The following is a 21,945-nucleotide window of genomic DNA, read 5'->3' as shown; positions in this document are numbered from 1 at the left end:
CAACAGTAATCTGGTCGCTGCTTTAGCTTTTTTCGGAGTTAATTATTGTCATTTCCCGATTAAAACAGGGAAATCTCTAGACTGATGGCATTTCATTCAATTCAGTTCAATTCATCTTTATTTCTATAGTGGCTTAACATGGAAGATTATAGTAAATTGAAACAGTGTCAGTCCAGTGTTTAGAGTTTAAGTTCAGTTCAGTGTGATTTCATGCCATTCAGCCTTATAATCTTAAAATGTGAGAAAAATCACATGTTTTGTTATCACTTTAAATATGCTAGAGAATCACTAAAAATTCTAGCTATAAAGTGACGCTGGTGAGTTAGTAACAGCTTCTGCTGTTATGACATCAGCTGCAAATGTGAATCAATGGCAGAAGAAAGTAGTTCCTTATTCATTCATTATTTTTTTTTTTCGGCTTAGACTCTGTATTTAGGCTCTGTTTGATTTTCTTTGTTATATACACAATTATGCCCTCGAACTGTTGTATGAATGCAATATCACACTCGTAGCAGTATATCGGCTGTATATCATCACTGGTGGGTCAAGGCAAAGCACGCCTCTGACCAGTGCCGATATACAGCCATATCGCACTGCTATGAGTGTGATATTGCATATATATATATATACACACACATTATTATTTTTTTTTATTACTCAAGGTGTAAACACTGCACAGATATTCACAATGCAATGCATCCCAACATGACTTTTATTAATTATTTCCAGTGGGATTGACTTATAATAATAACTAAAACAATAATAAAAAAACGGTAACATTAATAATAAAAATATTAATGTTGGATTTTATCTAAGTTTCAATAACCAGAGCAGTATACTAATATGCCATTCCAAACCCATCCAGTGTGCGTGGAATACTCAATTCCTTTAAAACTGTCGCAAGTGTTTAAATCCGCTAGAGGGAGACAGAGCGTCTGGAATGTGTTAGAGCTCATAGGTTTATCAGTCCGCACACTCTCTTGGCTTGGCAGTGAGAGTGAATCACTCGGGCAGTGAAATCCAGTCTTTGTTTTAAATATATATAAATCCATTACTTTGTAAGTCTACGTTTACAAAATGACAGAGCCAAACTCTTAAACGAATAAAGTACAAGAATTTGAAAAGAGTGCAAGTGGATTTGAACATCCAACAAATTCTCACTGCAAAAACCGTGTGCATTTAAAGCACGTTTCATATCCAGAATCTTATAGTTTACCTTTCTACCTAGATCAAGCAGCGTGCTTGAAAATGCAAGAGAGTCTAGTAAGTGAAAACCAGGGGAGGGAGGTTGTGTGGTTTGTCGATCATAAGTGAAAAGGGGGGGTGGGATTACTGCCATTTGAGAGTTGGCAGCCCAGGGTTCACTGCGGTTTGCACTGTAACTCTGCAGTTATGCAGGCAGGTTTCAGCAGTGGCTCTGCTCTGTCCAGACTTTACCAACAGAGCCCAGATATGACGGAGCTGAGACAAATATTGCAGTAGACATAAGCAACCGGAACAAGAGATCTTGGGCTCTGTTTACAAAAGATGTTATCGAGGTGGGTTTTGAGCATTTGATGACAAATAGTATGACGATAATTCTATGCCAAAAATAAAATAGACCAAAAAACTTTAACATTCACACTTTTAAATGGTTTAAATTTTCCCACGTCTCTTGTCCAATTTTTCAGATGAGGGACGGTCAAAGTTCAGGTGTTTGTAGCTATAGGCTTTTACTATCTACTATGAAACTATTCCCACCAGTGAATAAAATAAATAAATAAAATAAAAAATCTGATTATTATTGTTTTCTGAGTCTTGCTTGATATAAAACCGATTTTGAGAGGAAATAAGTTAGGATTTTTAGTTTGTATATTTCAGTTATTGACTTTGTCACATATTCGCAAATGATGAATTGTCACACTATAGGCTTGAAATTGTAATAACATTTCAAATACTTTCCCACCTCAGAATTATATGTACCTCACAATGAGCGATTTATATTGTACCTCACAATTTCATCAAAAATCTGAATAGAAAACTTATTTCCAATTTAAATTTATCCTATTTTTGCCCCTCACAATTACTTGTGTCTTTCAATTTTGTCTTAATGATTAACAAATGCGATACCCTATCTACGATTACGAGAAAAAAGTAAGAATTGTAAGATTAAATGTTACAATTAACTTTATGTAGTGGCAGAAACAATACAAGTATTTAAAAAATGGATGTTTATAGACCCTTTACACATTTCTGGGTTTCTCATTAGCGAAAGACATCATAAGTTGGTTAAACTTAGGGCAGTGAATGGGAGAGCGCAACAATTAATTAATTAATTAATAATTTATTTTATTTTTTTTAACAATCCTGGTGTTATCAAGACTTTCAGAAAAGGAAAAAAAACTGGTGTGAGACTGATAACGGGAGCCAGAGGAGAGAATAACATCACATTTACTCTCAGCCGCATAGGCACTGCATTAAAAACACCTTGCATATGTGGTAATTTGTTTTTTTAATTTGACGAAGAGATGATATATACATTCTTAAATGCATATGTTCATACGTTTAAAAAAAAAACAATTAATAAAAACTTTCAAGGATTTAAGATAATGCTGACTGTTAAATGTGCTATTTTTTCTATTTTATTATATTGTGAAAGAATAGCTAACATATAGCTGACATTGTTGGACTAAACGAACTTGGATTTTAGACATTTATTTTTATTAATTATGTTTTTATGTCCACATCACTTAAATGAAATTCTGAGATTTTATCAAGTTACCGCAAGAACTGGTAAATGAACTTTTATATTTCCATAACACAAACCCTTACCACAAAAGCAGTCTGACTGAATGAGTCTAGTAATTGAAAGTAATCGAAATTGGACAAGCATTTACCACCATTTACACATCTTAATACTGTGTAAACAGGACCTAAGAGGTGGTTCAAGTGTTTCTCATTCATTTTCTTTTTGGCTTAGTCCCTTTATTAATCCAGGCTCGCCACAGCGGAATGAACCGCCAACTTATCCAGCACATGTTTTATGCAGCGGATGCCCTTCCAGGCACAACCCATCTCTGGGAAACATCCATACACACTCACTTACACTCATACACTACGGACAATTTAGCCTTCCCTATTCACCTCTACCGCATGTCTTTGGACTGTGGGGGAAACCGGAGCACTCGGAGGAAACCCACGCAAACGCAGGGAGAACATGCAAACCACACAGAAACGCCAACTGACCCAGCCAAGGCTCGAACCAGCAACCTTCTTGCTGTGAGGCGACAGCACTACCTACTGCGCCACTGCGTTGTGTTTCTCATCTGGGTGCCAAAAAAAAGGATGTATACAGCATATTTTCTACATAGTAATGTAATAATGCAAAGTGGGATAAAAAAGAAAACAATAATATTTGCAGTTCATGGAAATGCTATTTCATCTCGTCTTTGTTGTAGACTTTGATTCAATGGAAGTTCCTTCTGTTGGATTCCGTAGTATTGTAAGCTTTAAGCCATAATGTAGCGCAAAACCAGTTGAGAACCACCACACTGTATAAGTCAATAAGCAATTGATTTGAATCACACATACAAAGTAGCAAAAATTAAGCAGATTATCATAATAGCTAAATAATAAAAATAAGCTCTAATAAAAGCTCAAGTTGCCTATTTGCATGCACAACAGTCCATTTCTGAGAGCCTAGGCACTCCTTATTATTTTTTAAATTTTCCTTTCTTTTTTTTTACAGTATTGCTGATCTACATAATCTCCTTGTTAATGTGATCCTCAATTTGTCAATCTGTAAATGACAAAAGGCAACAAGCAGTAAGAAGCATAACATGTTAAAAAAAAACCTGCCATAAATGAATCAACGAGGCCATTTGAACACTCAACGACATTTAGGAGACTCAAAGTTAACCACAAACTGTACAGTGCATCTGACAGACAGAGCGGCACCAAGCCCTATCTCCAAATCACAGCAGATTTTGATGCAAATTTATGGATAATAAAAAATTAATTAAATGAAAACCAGCTAGGATTTCATACCGCCCTGTCGAAGACATCCCAAGTTGTTGAGATTGCCAAAGCCCCTGATTTCTAAAAGATAGTCAAGTGATTTGGAAGACTGCTAATATGTGCACATATTATAGATATAGCCATTCAAAGATTCTGCTGTTCTTAATATCAGCACTGCAGCTATTCAACAAAATATTCAAATATCCCTTGATTAAACTCTACATCATTCTCTACATATACATTGAGCATTCAAAACACTGTTACGTACATCTTTTATGAATAAAGTGCCCAGAAACAACCCCTCTGAACTCTGCCATAACTGCAACCATTGGTACATTCATCTTTGGGTTATGGCGGAAGACAAGTGAGGGTTTCATTGCATTTTTGCAGCGTATTCGCAAAGTGACATTCATCGCATGTTATGATTTTGTCAGTACAATTAAATCAGTAATGAACACGAACAAGTGCTGTGCATTTATGGGGTATTGGATAGAAAAGGAAAGAGGAGGACAAACAAACAAGATGGAAGCAATGGTAAATCATCCACCGTTCCACTAGCAGATCTGTTTTGGCACTTGAATCTTAAAGATACAGTTAAAAAATTTAGGTAATTAAAATTACCCATAATTTACTCACTCTCAAGCTATCCTCTGTGTATATGAACATAGTCAGAGTAGTTTTATATTTTATCCTGGCTTCCCCATGCGGTATAATGGCATTGGATAGTGGCTTTTATTTTGAAGTGTATAAATCCCACATAAAACAAACCCACTTGCCACCTGGGAGTTAACACGTGTTTTATGAAGCAGATTGATGTGTTTGTAACAAAATTATTTATTAAAATATTATGTTATAAACTCCAATCACTGACTTCTAGCAGAAGAGCCAGGATAACATTTAAAACCACTCTGTGTTTGTCTTACAGAAAAAAGTCATATAGGATGGCTTGAGGGTGAGTAAATTCTGGGGTAGTTTTTATTTTTGGGTGAACTACTCCTTTATAGAACTATTGAACATTTGAAAAGTTGGCTAGTTTTGATCAGCAGAATTTGCTTTGTCTGCAAAACATCTAATATCTTTAGTTTTTTTTTTAACTAGCATTGAGCTAATCCAATTTATGAAAGGTTAATGCTAATGCTACTCACTTGTTAGCTGTAATTAGCCTATGAGGCGTGTGAGGTATTATATACATTATATCGTTGACCAAAAGTCTTGTGATATGAAAACAATAGTCTTAACGTAGCATCTGTGAAGACTGGTGTAATTTAGCACACAGAAGTTGCTAGCTTGCTAGTACAGATGCCAAAATGGCCTTCAAATAGCAGTTAGCAGTAATGGTGGCAATGTGGAGTGTTTATAATAGCATAAGCTGAACTATGATGGCTCATCATGCCGGTATATCGGATGCGTACATGAACTAGCATGGGTGACATTGTATACGACGAGCAATCATGTATAGATCACATGAGGAAAGACAGGAGAACACGATTCAGAGAAATGGATACATAGTACACTAGATGTGCTGTATAAAATCGTTCACATGCATTAGGAAAGTTATTGGTTATTTTTGTTGAAAGCAGCATCAGAAAAAAAAAAAAACATTCTTTTTCTACAGGGAGTTGGTTTCTGGGGATTGTCGTTATATTTTAGGGTGTTTATTTCCTAGGGATTTTTTTTTTTGTCTTTTTGCCTTTTTAATGTGAGCATTAATTAATTTATATAGCATTTGAAAGCTCCTGGGAAGCATGTGGAGCTTGAAGCGTTTACAGGCACCTGTGTTTTATCTAAAGCAGGAAAATGAAAATGAAATAATAAACCGTGCTCAGCTGGATCCTGGAAATACACCCTTTATCTGCGTCTCTGTGAAAAAAAAAGTTCTTTCAGATCCTTTACAAAATACCCTTAGGCATGAAAAATACTCTACGCAACCTCTATTTTTTGTTGCATTCTCAGCATTTACTGTATACAGGGGGGTGCTGTTACGTAGAGTGTGTTTCTGGCCTTTGTGTGCGCTCACATCCTGCTCTTTATGACCTTAAAATCACTTGTAAAATTAGTGGGACTGGTTAATAGACTCAGTTAGCTGCTTGAATCAGTGGTAAACATATTCCAATTTTAAGAGGCACCCATGGTTTAATGTGTAAATTCTTTATTTTCGTAAAGTCTGTTTTGTTACTGACTTCCACCAAGGGTCATTTGGAATGCAGTGTGAAGATGTGTTAAAGTTGCACTGGAGAAGTTTATCGCAAACCTTTTGTTTTGTGGGTCTTGTGCTGTCGAGCATTAAAAGGATATGGCAGTTTGTGAAGAAGGCAGTGTGCGTGTGCTGTGTCTCACAGGCAAGAGAGAGCAGAATGCAAGCACACCGAACCATGAAAATAATTTTTTTTTCTTCCATTTTAGAAATACTAATCTTCCAGTTTAGTGAAGGGTGTGTGATCCAGCCAGCAGCATGTTGTATTTTTCAAGCACAATCTAAAATATAGTTCATATATATTTTCACATATTTATATGTAGCATTTTTTTCCTTATGAGATAAAAAGAATAAAACTGTCCATTGTTACAACTTTCCTTCAATTTGTTATAATTGTGAATGCATGTATACATATGCTCATATATGTACACACACATGCTCCTCTCATGCCTTTGGTGTTGGTTTGCTGTCTGCTTTGGATCCTGGGAGGCCATTTTCTGTATTGTCGTTCCCTGAAGAGCTCACAAGGCACTCTTTACTATAGGAAAGATGGGGAAACGGTACAATTAAAGAACAGTATACAGTCAAGGAACAGTATTCTAGCATGTGCCAAGTTGTTCTTGGTTTTGTAAGAAGTAAAATTTTCAAGAAAACATTCAATTTATGGACTGCAAATGTAATGTGGTGTGATCCTGAAGTTTTTAGACATGAATATTGAATGTACACGTCAGGGGGAGTGCCATCGTGTCAACAAGCTGCTTTCACTTGACAGGTGCTGCACGCATTAGTTTTCTACATCCATCAGAAGTTTAAGCCCCAAATTGACACAGGCAATGAAAAAAATTCTACTTCAGTCATATTCATGTTCATTCATCAAAATGTCCACTGTTTTAAATAGCGATTAAAAACTTTTAATATAGGAAGTCCTCGGCCATGCATAGACTATATTAATCAGAAATTGAGTATACATCCTTGAGTGTATGTTAGGAAATTGCAGTTTTGAATTTACAAACAGTCAGCAAGTACCGGAGAAGAGCCTATAACACATTGATCAAATTTAGTTTTCTGTCACGCTCATGAAAAGTTATATTCAACTCGTTTAGTTTTGCCTTCATTCATTTTTGTTTTCAGTCGTGATAAAGCACGAGCCTTCAAACACATAATTTTTTTACAACATGTTTTTAAACATAATAGTTTAACTAATTTCTAATAACTACTTTTTTTGTCTTTCTCATGGTGACAGTGCATAATATTTACTAGTTATTTTGCAAGATAGTTGTATTCAGATTAAAGTGTAATTTAAAGACTTAACTAGGATAACTAGGAAAGTTAAAATAATTAGTCAAGTTATTGATTAACTGGTTTGCTGTCTAGACAACAAAAAAAAAATACAGTAATATTTCTCAAGTAGGCTAATAATACTGACCTAAATAGTTTTTTTTTTTTAATAAAACCTGAATTTATCAAGACAAACTATAAGAAATAAGACATTATGACTTCAGAATAATTGTTTTTGATTTTTAGGAAATACTGAAAAGACTGGCGGGTAAAAAAATTACTTCAACTGTATCTTTTAAACTTTACAGGTGCACAAAAACTGCCTCGATGTACTTGAATGTTAAAACTGTGTTCTAATACAATACAAAGTAATGCTGTGGTCACACTGCACTTTTTCTCCCCTATAGACTTCCATTTATACCAGGCATGTCCAAGCTCGGTCCTGGAGGGCCGGTGTCCTGCAAAGTTTAGTTCCAACCCCAATCAGACACACCTGGGCTAGCTAATCAAGCACTTACTAGGCTTCTAGAAACATCCGTGCAGGTGTGTTGAGGCAAGTTGGAGCTAAAATCTGCAGGACACCGGCCCTCCAGGACCGAGTTTGGACACCTCTGATTTATACGCACTCGAATGCATCAGACCGGAAACGCAAGGTTATGCGGCAAGTTTCGCAGTTCGCTGCGTGGACAGTTAAGCTTGGTGAACTCTGACCGGCGAAAATGCATCACGATTGCGTTAGACCAATCGAGAATCAAAACATGACCTCTCTGGACAGAAATTTAAAACATTGACCAATCGCTCACTTTTTTTAAAGTCTAATCATCTTGTTTAATTCTGCCCCTTTTCGCAGCACCATACAACAGTATTTCCAACGCAATCTCACTGCAATTCTTAACTTTTTGATTTAGTGGCTAATTTGTATAAATTCGTATGATCTAATTTGTACAATTTAGTACGATTTGCTCATCCCCCAATGATGGTTGGGTTTAAGGGTGGGGTTAGGTGCTTTTTAAAATGATACAATTTCGTACGACTGAATTCTTGTGAATTAGCCACTAAACTGACAAAACGTAAAATACTACGTTTTCTCGTGAGATCAGGCTGGAATTTGAAAGCACAAACTCTAGTGTGACTGCGGCATTACTATTCAAAATAAATAACATGGGAGATTACTTTGAGTTTATTTAATTAGCTGCTAATGAAGACTGCAGAGTGTTGCAGGAAATATTACTTCGAATAATTGTTTAAGAAGTTTGTGATGTATGTTACAGTGTGCAGATGTAATTACAGTATTTAGATTTAATTTAGATATAATTATTATATATACAGTGAAGATGTTGCAATGATACTTTAATTAATTAAGGTAACACATTCCATATGTAGGGAAAATGTTATATATCTTCCTTTCCCCTGGGGGGAGCTGTGTGTTGTGTTGGAATGTGGGCTGTTGTTTGGTAAGGTAAGGATGGTTGGTAAGGTAAGGAGAGTTTATCCAGCTCTTCACAGAATCTGTTTAATTTTGTTAATAATATTATTATCTATGTTATTTTGAGAGATATGTTATGGTTAGGGGCATTAACTAATGTAAAGATGTGCTTGTTTTTTTTGATAAATTGGCTTATTTTTTTTTCGATAGTTTGGATGTTCCCATGTGGCAGAACATATTTGATGTTGTTTTAGGTTTAATTGTGCAGTTTGTTGGTTGGTTCTTTGTATTCTGAATATATTCAACATTTAGAATTGCCTATAAATCAGTGTTTAAGTTAGTTTGTGAACAGCTAGCTTAACAGTTATATACTGTAGTTGCAGCCACATTTACATTATTTATTTATCAGAATTTGTTACACATTGTAATCTATGAAGTTATTTGTGATGTACTCAGTTGAGTTTCCTTGTGGGGAAAGTTGTTGCAGTGCCATTCTCCCATGAGAGTGACAAATTGAAGAGAGAAAGTCCATTGAAAGCAAGCTGCTCTGTTTGGCTCAACCTAGGGTCTTGGTGTCCTCACATTTCATTCCATCATACATGCGCACAACCCAGAAAACATTTTGGGGAGCACACCAAGGAAGAGGGTTACACATATTTAATTATTCAAGTTCTGTGTCTGAATACTGTACAACTTCTAAGAAATCAGAAAAGCATGGTTTATTTATTTGCATCTTTGTTATTTTGTATTTATCCATGCTTTTCCTTTGATTAGTATGTAGGATAATCCTAATCAACCTCAAATTATGAATTGTTTGCCCCCCCCAAAAAGCAATTAATCATCTGGTGAAATTGCATTTATCGCAAAAAATAATATTGCAATAAATGTTGCCCTACTACTTTTTTTGCCTGGAGTTGCCCATGTGACATTTTGAATTGCCTCTTGACATAAAAAAGAGTAAATTTCTCTGATACAAACTAAAACTAGTTTAAATCCAGTCATTTTCAATAGAAACCTACAAAATCATGCAGATTGGTTTGAAAGTGAATGTGTGAGCTGTGCTTCAATGGAAAAATTGACCATTTTACCTGTTACCAAAAAATTGTGCCATTTTTATCTTTATGCACCACAAATAATAATATTAATTATTTATATATATATATATATATATATATATATAATATATATATATATATATATATATATATATATATATATATATATATAAATATATATAAATATAAATAAATAAAAAGATTCTTAAACAGCTAAACTTCCAAAATGATCCATCTGCAAGTGTTTAAATTCACTTGTTAAGTGTGACGTCACGTGAAGCTGCTTCCTAGCTCCAAGCACTCTATCAAACTGTATGGGGAGACTCAACAAATGGTAATAATAAACATTTACAAAGCAATGTAATACTATCGAAATCATGATCGCAATGTCCATCCCTAATATCCGATGACCAGAAAAAAATTAATTTTACAAATTTTAAAATATTGATGTCTGTGATCAAGAAACTGTTGTGTACTATACACCATGGTTTTATATAAAATTAACTTTAATGTGTGATTTGACTAAAAAGTGGTCATAAACAAATATTTTATCAATTTAAATGAGTAGCGGCTTGGACCCAGAAACAGTATTCATACGTCACCGATATGTCCACAACTAACAAGCGGATAACTTAAGATTTGATGAATAAGGCAAAGGATACTGTTTATGGAATTGTTGTGCTCGGAGGAACCTGTTAGCCAAAAAGCCCTGTTATTGGACATTCTACTCAAAATGACAATGATATTTATTGACATTTGCTCTGGTCTCACATGGGGTTTTAACAGGAACAATGTCAAAGTCACCAGACATGCACCCTACTGAGTCGCTTCTGTTAGTGTGCAGCACACATGCCACTCTTTACTGAGACCAGAACTGAAGATGACTCTGCATATTTCTGGATTCTGATCTATCTGCATGCATGTCTATATGTATTTCTCCAGTTTTGTTTGTCTATCTATCTATCTATCTATCTATCTATCTATCTATCTATCTATCTATCTATCTATCTATCTATCTATCTATCTATCTATCTATCTATCTATCTATCTTTTTGTAGTCTGTCTGTAATCCGTATGTCTGTCTCCCTGTCATCTGTCATTTATCAGTCTGTGTTTTTGTCATCTATCTGTCTGACATATATCTGTTGTCTACAGCCTGTTATTCGTCTGTCTGTCTAATGTCTGTAGCCTGTTATCCGTATGTCGTTTGTCTGTCTTTCATCCATTTGTCTGTCTAATGTCTGTAGTCACCTGTCTTTCTATGGTCCATCTGCAGTGCTTCCCACCCATACACTTTAACTGGGTGGGCCATGCAGATATATTAACGGCCAACAAAGTATATTTAGTATATTATTATTATTATTATGAATTTGGTAGTATCTTTGAGAAGAACACAAAGACATACGAAGAAGACAGCCTTGTACTGATTGAGACTAACCCAGTTCATTAACTTAATGTGATCTCTTTTTTTTACCTGAATATGTCCTTTGTTTGGGACTTCTAAATTTACAAAAATATCTTGGATAACTTTATGCATTAAATTTATTTTCCTCTCACCACCATAGGCACTGCCATATTCAGAGGCTTTGTGGCTCTTTAAAAAGCTTTGATAAAAAAAGTTACCTTGTCTTACTCCTCCCATGTGGAAAGTAGTGTTTGATCTGTGTATTATACTCATTCGTAGAATATACACTTTCTATGTATGTGTAATTTAAAATACATTTTAACAAATAAAATAATGCTAAACGTCACTTTTTTTGTCACATGTAGATCGTTTATGTGCCATGGGTAAAAAGTTGTGTTTTAATCCAGCTACCACAGCAAGTATTACCACTGGTCTGTTTGTCTGTATGTCCGTTGTCTATCAGTTCTCTTTCTTTGTTGTCTGTCTGTCATTTGGTTATCTGTCAGTATTTCGTCTGTCTGTCTGTCTGTCATTCATCTGTTGTCTTTTTTTTTGTTTGCCTTAATCCTTCGTGGCATACTATAGATTCAACAAGGTACTGAAAAATTTCAAATTTTAGCCTCAGTTTCCTGTTCTTAGCTGACAGGAGTGGCACCCGGTGTGGTCTTCTGCTGCTGTAGCCCATCCACCTCAAGGTTTGAGGTGTTGTTCATGCAGAGATGCTCTTCTGCATACCTCGGTTGTAACGAGTGGTTATTTGAGTTACTGTTGCCTTTCTATCAGCTGGAACCTGTCTGGCCATTCTCCTCTGACCTCTGGCATCAACAAGGCTTTTAAGCCCACAGAACTGCCGCTCACTTGATATTTTTTCTTTTTTGGACCATTCTCTGTAAACCCTAGAGATGGTTGTGCGTGAAAATTCCACTAAATCAGCATTTTCTGAAATACTCAGACCACCAGGCACCAACAACCATGCCACGTTCAAAGTCACTTAAATCACCTTTCTTCCCCAGTAGGATGCTTGGTTTGAACTGCAGCAGATCGTCCTGACCATGTGTACATGTCTAAATGCATTGAGTTGCCATGTGATTGGCTGATTAGAAATTTGAGTTAACGAGCAGTTGGACCAGGTGTACCTAATAAAGTAGCTGGTTAGTGTATTTCATGTGTCTAACAGACAATCAAATAGAAACCAAGGGCAAGTTATTTTTGGCAATTTTATCTTAATTAATGTCATAAATACAGCCATAAAAGACTGTAGCGTTTTTGATAAACCTGACTTACTTCTTCTCCTGGACCCTGTTTAGAACAGCAATAACTACAGCTTTCACCACCATGATGAGGATGATGAGACCGATGACCCCACCGAGCACAGACACAATTATGAGGGTCAGTGTGTTGTCCACCACTCTCACTGCAAAGACAAACAGTGGTTTAACACCAAACACAACAAGAGCAAAACACTGTTGTTTAAAACACTGAAAAATGGAGAATGAAGACTTACACTCGTCTACCACATAAAGAGTGAATACTGCACTATGGTTGCGGTCCTTCTCTTTGGGGTTGCGGGCAAAGCAGATATATTCTCCCTGGTCCTCGAATGTGACATTATGCAGTAGGATGGAGATATTACTTTTCTTGCTGGTGCCCACAAACTCTACCCCGCTCATGGTAGATTTTCACATTAGGCTCTATTCCTTCTGCTGGATGACGGCTTCACACAGCTGAGGAGAAAGACCATAGTTCAAGATCACCAAACTTGTTCCTGGAGGTCCAGTGTTGTGCAGATTTTAGCTCCAACCCTAATCAAACACACCTGAACAAGCTAATCAAGGTCTTACTATGTATACTTCAAACACCAAGGCAGGTGTTTGAGGCAAGTTGGAGATAAACCCTGCAGGGCACCGGACCTCCAGGAACGAGATTGGTAACCCCTGCCATAGACAGTGTCATTACAGAGTTTTGGAGAAAGAGAGTTTAGATAACCTTTGTTTTGTTCTTTGTTTAGTGGTAAAAGGCTTTTAAGTAAAAGGTAAAATGTCCTTTTATGGCTTCCAGTGTCTTTTGCAATGGACAAGAGTATAACCTAATTTTTCTTTGTACAGAAATTGCCTTTTGGCTGGGGTTTTTTACGTGTGTGTATAAATTTGCCATTTTTTGGTTATCAGTTATTTTGATTATAATTTTCTAGATCATAAGACTGTTAATAAAATAATACATGGGGTTTGTTCCCCATTTCTCAAAGAAAAGAAATTTAAAGCATCTGTAGAGCACACATGGATTAGATAAACAGCAAATAAACTGATAAAACAAATAACTGGCCTGTTCACACCAAGGACGATACCTATAAATATAACACATAATTCAAAACATCTTGAATGTAAACTAACAATAGAGTTCAGACAGCTATAACAACATGGATGCAGAGAAACTGTATCATTGCATACACTTTCAGAATATTTTTATTGTATTCTTCATAATAAATAATAAACAATAAAACTCCTTCAGGAAAAGAGGGTTATGACAGTAACTGAGGCTTTCCCTTTCAGGTCGGGAACTCCGTCATTATGTTGAAAACATTATGGGTTAATGCATAGAAAGTGACACAAATCTGTAGTGCGTTTGGTGAGGAACTTGCCAAGTGAATATCGTGAGCGCACTATATCATCAAAGGCACATCCTTCCAACGTCCCCCCCTTCACTAGAAGCTGGGATGACTAGAATTATCGAGGCGAGTTGTAAATGCTTAGAACCTAGTAGAATGCTAGGATTTTTTTGTAAACTACAGTACGTTGGGAAAGCGTCCAGACCCAAAGTGGGAGTGTAGTGCGGAGGCCACTATATACCCAAATGTGGAGACACTGTGACAAAAAGCAATATGGGCTAGCTCTAACCTAGGGGGAGCACTACATAAAAGCAAGATGGTTAGCTGGTAGGGAAGACATGGGTCCAGCCTAAAAGGGGGACTTAACCTTGGCTGACTGAATGTATGGCATCACAGAGCGGGAAGGCAACGATCTCCGAAATGCTGGTTGATCAAGCGTGCATACCAGACAATGGAATGGACCAAGTATCCAGCTCCCCTGCTGAGTCGGATGTTGGGGGCCTTGGAGGAACTCGCTAGGTTTCAGCACTTGGGCAACTTACTAGCAAAGTTGAATACGTGCACAAATCTCCGGGTTAAGGGAATAGCACAGCAAGCATTTTCAACACTGAGCCTGGCCTTCTCCCGATCTACTGGCACTGCCCAGCAATCAGGAGAAATCGGCTTCACCGATTCACTCAGATTATAAAATCTTGTGAGGTTTTAGGTGTTGCCCAGCCCACAGCTCTACAGATGTCTGATAGAGAGGCGCTGCATGCTAATGCCCAAGAGGAGGCAACACACATAGTTGAGTGTGCTCTCACTCACAGGGGAAATGGCATGAGTATGCGAGGACAATGGCATCCACTACCAGTGAGCCACCTCTGTTTAGATATGGCACTTCCTTTCTGCCAACCACCGTAACACAAAGAGCTGCTCAGAGGATCTGATGCTCTGAGTGTGGTCCACATAAAGATGCAGAGCGTGTACTAAACACAGCAAGGAAGCGGCTGGGTCTGCCAATTTCGCAGGCAGTGTTTGCAGGTTCACTACCTGGTCTACACTACCTCTCACTACACTTAAAGGAAGTGATAGGAATCTTTGGTTCATAGCTGAGCCTGTGTCTCAGGATAATATGAGAGTAACCTGGCCCGATTTTTAGGCGCAATTCGTTGAAAAAAATGCCTCTAGGTTCCCGACCCTCTTGATACTGAATTGTCTGGTTCAAATGGATCTCCCTGAGATCCACAGCGGACTACAGAGAGATCACAAAAGGGCATGAGAAGTGGACGGAATGGATTTAGCCGCCTCACAACTCTGAGGAATTAGATGATCTTATTATGCCTTCCCAACATGCCACCATGTACTGCGTGATAACATCGTAGGCAGTAGGTCACCTTCTGTGCTCCATCTATGGACCACACATGGAGGTTCCAGAGATCTGGACATGCGTGCCAGATGGTGCTCTGTTCCTGAGAAAGGAGGTCCTTCCTCAGGTCCTTCCCGCCGTTGCAAGGAGTTCTGAAAACCAGATTTGATTGGGCTACAGAGGTGCAACAAGCAAGACCTGCTCCTCGTCCTCCCTAACCTTGCACAGGGTCTGTACATGTAGGCTCACTGGGGGAACACATATTTGGGAACACATATTTGCGCAGGCCCCAGGGCCACCTGTGAACTAGTGCATCGGTGCTGAGGGGGACCTCGATCAGGGAATAATTCATTGACAATGAGAGGTCTGGGAGAAGCAAACAGGTCGACCTGGATTCTCCATAGTGCTCCCAAATCAGCTGGACTACAACCGGTGTACTCTCATTCTCCTGGGAGCATGAGCTGCAATGAGTATGCGTCAGCTGCACACCATGTAAGCACCATATAAACACCGTTCCTCTGTGAAGCATGCTGTCATGGAGATCGAGTTCAGCTCCATGCCAAGATAAGAGATGCTCTGCACAGGAGAGAGCTTGCTATTTTCTCTCGTTTGACCTAAAGCCCCAACCGGTTGAGGTGCCAAGCACCTTGTCCCTGTGCACAATCAAATGATCCCAAGACTCAGCTAAAGTAAGCCAGTCATTAAGATAATGAGAATGCAAATGAGAGCCGGAGAGGTGCCAGAGCACCCTCTGCAAGTTTGGTGAAAACCAGTGGAGAACGAAACAGCCCGAAGGGGAGACTTTGATTGACAAAGATTGACTGCATTGATGTGCTATAACTGGGGTTAGTCTCATACCCCCTGGGCTCGAGGATCAGGCAGAGAAAGATGCTCTCCATACCTGTGTGAGTTCTTCATTGATTTCGGGGAAGAAGTAAAGAGGGGCCTGGAGGGTTTACCATGCTTCTTTCTGGCCCCCATGTAACACCCCTCTACTTGGTTTGGTAGCTGACTAGGAGGCAGTGACACCTCCGGCCCAACAGCTAAAGCAGCACGGGAAAGCACATCCATCATATTGGACTCCATGTCCTGGACCACAGGCACATCGGAGGGTGGGAGCGGATCCAGGCTTTCCACTGATAATGACAGCTCCCCCTTTGATGCGCGATGGACATCTGGTCAGCGGTGTCATCAAGTGAGGGGAGCGATTAGCTGGAGGATAATTCACCAGTCACACCTGAAGCTTGAGTAGAGTGCGCTAGGGAGGAGTGAGAGGTCTCTGGACCGCAATCGGTCGACGAATTAGCCCCCTTAGCGCTGCAGGAAGCAACAATGGTGGCTTGTGCTTTTGAAAACAATCTACAATCTTATCTACACAACAGCCACGCACTCGTTGAGGGCATGAGCTGTCTGTGAGAACTGCCTCTACATGCTGGAGCCCGTACATCTGGTGCCAGGGAACCATCACACCCAGAAACGTGCTTGGTACAACATCTTGAAAAAGATGCATTCTCCGACTGTTGCTCTCTTAGGGAAACTGCCTCTTTTAGATTGCTTTTTATATGCAGTGAAATGCCAGGGGATGGGAGAAAGCCCAGCATGACTGCTGCTGAATGCATCTACACACTGGATGCAAACTGGAGATCTAGAAGGTCTCTGTAGCAGCATGTGTCACTCTGTTCAATGTGTTGTCTCTGAAGTGAAGTCTTACAGAGGCTCCTTCAGATGGTTCTTATATACTCAGTTTAATAATAAGTGGTTTCACCTGTAAGGAGCTTTTCTGCGATTCATAGGCATTCATTGGCCCTTTTTTTTTTTTGCAAATCGGTGATCTGGCAAGAACCCATAATGTTTTCAACATTATGTTCCCAACCCGGAAGGGAACTGGTTATACCATGAGTGAAATTACAAAAATTACAGGACAAATTACTAAGCCAGGCTAGCAAATGGTCTAAAACCTCAGATATCCAGTGTAAGTTTTATCTGGGTTACCCATTTCGAAAATGTTGGGGAAAATAATTTGTGTTGTTTTTTATTCCACTTTATTGACTGTGATTGCTAAATTCCCCGTTTGGTTTGATTACACAAGCTGGATTCACTGGTCAGAAGCACCATAAACCTCATACTTAGCACATCTGCGGGTTACAAGGGCATAAATATAAACTATTGTGTTATGTGTGTATATATATATATGTATATATATATGTGTGTGTGTGTATATATATATATATATATATAATATATATATATCTATATATATATATATATATATATATATATATAGATATATATATATATAGATATAGATATAGATAAGCAGAATAGTAACATTTGCTGGTGTGGACACGCTTACAAGTGAGGATAAAAACAAAGCACTTCAAATCAGCAGAGAGTAGCATTAAATAAGGCATTGGACAATGAAACTGAAATGCTGGCCAATTTAGTATTGTAGGTTTCATGGCTAAATTTGACCACCCTGGTGGCCAATCTTGCACGTCTCGCTAGCACATCTGTAGCACATCAGTATCCAGGGTAATGTCAGCATACCACCAAGGACAAACATGAGTAACTGTAGATGCAAGATAAGCTGTCAGAAAGGGATTTCCGGGTGCTAATGAGCATTGTATCCAAAAAGCATATAAACTGCCCAACTTACTGTAGAATTAGATGTGCAACTCAAGTCTCTGGTTTCCACAAAAATTGTTTCTTTGGGACCCCACAGATTCAATATACAACCCTAAATCAGAAATGTTGGGACAGTATAGAATATGCAAATAAAAGAAAGCAGTGATTTCTAATTTTACTTTGGCTTGTATTTTATTGCAGACAATACAACAAATATTATTTAATAGTTTCCTTGTAATTTTTATTGTTTGTTTTGCAATTTTGGATCTTTACAACAGTAAAGCATTTAACCGTTTTTAATACTGCCATTCCTTTTTACAACACTTAAATGACCTTTAGGGACTGAAAACAACATGTGATGAAGTGTTTCAGATGTAATTTTGTCCCATTCTTTCAACAAACAAGGTGGACAACAGTACAGGATCTTTGTAGTTGCATTTTGCACTTTAAAATGTGCCACACATTCTCTGTTGGAGACAGGTCAGGACTGCAGGCAGGCCCGTCAAGTACCTGTATCCTCTTCCTCCATACCTAGGACTTTGTGATGTGTGCAGAATGTGGTTTTGCATTGTCTTGTTGAAATGTCCTTGGGCGTCATTGGAAAAGAAGGCAGCATATTGTGCTTCAAAATCTCTGTCTACTTTTCAGCATTAATGGTGCTATTACCTTTGCCAAGTTACCTTTGCCAAGGGCAGTGACAGAACGCCATTCCATGACAGACCCTGGCTTGTTGCTGGTAACAGCCTGGATGATCTTTTTCTTCTTTGGTCCAGAGCACATCCATTTTTAAAATATCTGAAATACTGATTCATCTAACCACAGTACATGTTTCCACTGAGCGATAATCTATTTAAGATGCCTCCAAGCTCAGTCGAAAGCGCTTTTGGACACTGTTAACATAAGACTTTCTTTTGGCACTGTACAGTTTTAACTGCCATTTGTGGATGTAACTACATACTGTGGTACTTGACAAAGATTTGCCAAAGTTGTCCTGAGCCAATGTAGTGATATTGCTTATAGATGAATGACAATTCTTGATGCAGTGCAGCCTGAGGAATCAGAGATCACGGTAGTTCAGCTTAGGCTTGCGCCCTTGTTCTTTACGCACTGAAATTCCTCCAGATTTCTTGCACCTTTCAAATATGTCATACGTAGGGATGGCTGACGTGAAACTGACGTTTCGACACAGTGTCGAGATCCCGAATCGCAAGTGTTTCGAAACATCCAGGTCACATGACTAAAATGTTTCGAAACACCTGGTCACGTGACTAAAGCGATTCAAGGCATTGATAAGTTCAGAAGCATTTCTAGACCTGGAGAATCTGCATTTGACTGACAGGGTCAGATATAAGTTTCTGTCTCATATAGCCCAGTGAACCGTGAGTGTGCATGTTGTTACAGGCTTCAAATGACGTTTGGGTTCGAATCCCGATTTGTACAAATATACCAAAATCATGATTTTATGTATTTTATCATGTTACTGTTTATGGTGTAGTCTAAATAGGATACAGCTGCAGATACGCCATCAATTTAGCATCATTTTTGTAACTGTAAAAATTCTATTAAAAACTGTATTAAAAATTTATATTTTTACTGTTCTGTGATGGTTGAGTTTAGGGTTTGGGTAGACATTAATAAATACAATAAATGGGAAATTTAATGAATAATATAAATAATTATTGTTAACTTCTGTCCACACTGTATCTGATCTAGCAACAGCCCTGTTTTTATTCGGATGTCAGACCAATGTTGAAACAAAACGATACACGAACAAAGCATCTCAAACTGATATTAAAGCATTTCAAAATAGCTGTAAACTTCAGATTTAATGGAAACAGCAGTTTCAAGTGCAATGCGAAACATATAACAGAGTATTCTCTAAGTCCAACTACACTGTCTTCTCACATCAGGGAGGTGTAAAGAAGCATACCACCCAGACTGTTGCATGCCCAGAGTGAAGCATACGGGTGGATCAGTGATGGTTTGGGCTGCAATATTATGGCATTGCCTCGGCCTAATACTTGTGTTGGATGGGTGAGTCACTGCCAAAGACTACTAAACCATTCTGAAGAATCATGTGCATCTAATGTTCAAACAATGTGTCCTGAAGATGGTGCCGTGTATCAGGATGATAATGCACCAATACAGACTTCAAGACTAGTGACAAAGTGGTTTGATGAACATGAAAGTGAAGTTGAATATATCCCATGGCCTGCACAATCACCAGATCTAAATATTATTTAGCCACTTTAAGAGGTTTTGAAGCAGCAAGCCAGGAAACATTTTCCTCCACCAGCTAAAAATCCCTCTGGCCATTGTGCAGGGTTTGTATCTGGCATTCCCAAGATAAATTGATACTGTATTATTAGCAAAAGGAGGCCCTACACTATACAAATTAAATATTGTGGTGTAAAACCAGGCGTATAAGTTTCATTGTCCAACCCCTGTGGATGTCAAGATAAGTCTAAGTTACTAAATATGAGTCTATTTTTTTTTATAGAAGTTATACAAGTTATAAACAAACTCCAAATTTATAATGGCCTGATTTTGTTTTCAATTTTTACACCAACTTGTTTTTCAGTTTCGTCTGATGTATATCAAGGCCTATTATCCACATCTTTAGTTTACATGAGCTGTATGAAATATTGTGCATGAGGTGTATGTGTGTGAATGTCTCACCTTAATTAGTGTCCCATTGTCCTTGAACTGCCAGCTGAAGTAAAGGTTTTTAATGCCGATGCAGCTGGCGTAAGTGCAAGGTAACAACACTGAACTTCCATTCATCACTTCTATGAAATGGACCTTCCCCGTGCTCACCTCCAGTGCCTGCGAGTACCAGACTCCTGAGAGAAATAAAGGACAGATGAGAAACCGTTATCAAGCTGGAAAAGACTATTCATAACAGGATCAACAACAACCAGTGATTGATCTGAAGGTACATCAGAATGTATGTAGTTTGTCTCTGGATATTTTTGTGTTTCTTGTTTAACATCTGAGTCATTTGTTCTGAGTCTGACAGAGAGTTGTTTTCTGACCCCAGCTCTGGTATCCCTAGCATGTGTCTGAAAGCCATTATGCCAAAGCCTGTATATAAAAGCTTCCATCTAAGTGTTGCATTTCACAGTACATCCGATCATGTCTGTTGGAAACATGAGAATGATGTTTTGTGTGAATTCTATAAGACTGGACCATCACTAGTGAATCTGATATTTGGATGAAGCTATCAGAACACAAAAGCCTTTACTATATATTATATTAATATATATATATATTTATATTATATATATATATATATATTATATATATATATATATTATATATTCTTGTTGGCTTAGTCCCTTTATTAATCCAGGGTCGCCACGGATATTTAAAAAAAAAAAAATAAAAAAAAAAAAATAAAAAAAAAATATATATATATATATATATATATATATAATATATATATATATATATATATATATATTATATTTAATTATTTAATTTTTTTTACAATGAAGGCCATGAATGAGTTTTGCATCTGAAAATGTATGCCCTAAAAAGGAATAATACGTATGCATAAGTTTTAAGTCAGTGTCAAAGAGTCAGATGAAGCAAGTTCAGACAAAATAATCTTGTATATCAGTATAGCTGACACTGGTGGTTAAGATCCAGGGTTAAGGAAGATAACAGCCTCTTTACCAAGGTCATAATCCTGCCTTCCATCTGCCACTTTCTGGCTATTGATCCATTATAGATGGACGAGCAGCACTTATAGTGCACTTATTCATCAATAAGGCTACTTTAAACTCAGAGAGTTCATTTCTGAGCCTGTCACTATCACATTGACATACAGCCATGCTGTACTCATAACTGATGCACAAAAGATGCTGGCAAAGAAAAAGCTGACATGATACTTGTTCTGCATTTGAAAAGGTTTGCTTTATTGTTCTTGGTCACCTAATGTCTTCTAATAGGACTACAACACAAATATTTGAACTTGTTTAAACAAATGTTTGTTGTTATGTGCAGAAAAC

At 37.7% G+C, this 21,945-nt stretch overlaps 1 protein-coding gene across 1 annotated transcript; it reads right to left on the bottom strand.

The window, feature by feature from the left end:
- Window positions 1-5,206: 5,206 nt before the first annotated feature.
- Window positions 5,207-21,779, bottom strand: LOC130241378 (sodium channel subunit beta-4-like). The gene is given in 7 exon segments (XM_056473102.1): window positions 5,207-6,728; window positions 12,639-12,768; window positions 12,859-13,015; window positions 13,017-13,063; window positions 13,066-13,078; window positions 20,612-20,775; window positions 21,776-21,779. Coding segments are annotated over 7 exon segments (609 nt in total). The 3' UTR covers window positions 5,207-6,634.
- Between the last annotated feature and the right edge of the window lie 166 nt (window positions 21,780-21,945).

The sequence above is a fragment of the Danio aesculapii genome, chromosome 15, assembly GCF_903798145.1.
Source record: "Danio aesculapii chromosome 15, fDanAes4.1, whole genome shotgun sequence".
In the NCBI taxonomy this organism is placed as follows: domain Eukaryota; kingdom Metazoa; phylum Chordata; class Actinopteri; order Cypriniformes; family Danionidae; genus Danio; species Danio aesculapii.
This window is presented reverse-complemented; position numbering and strand designations above follow the sequence as displayed.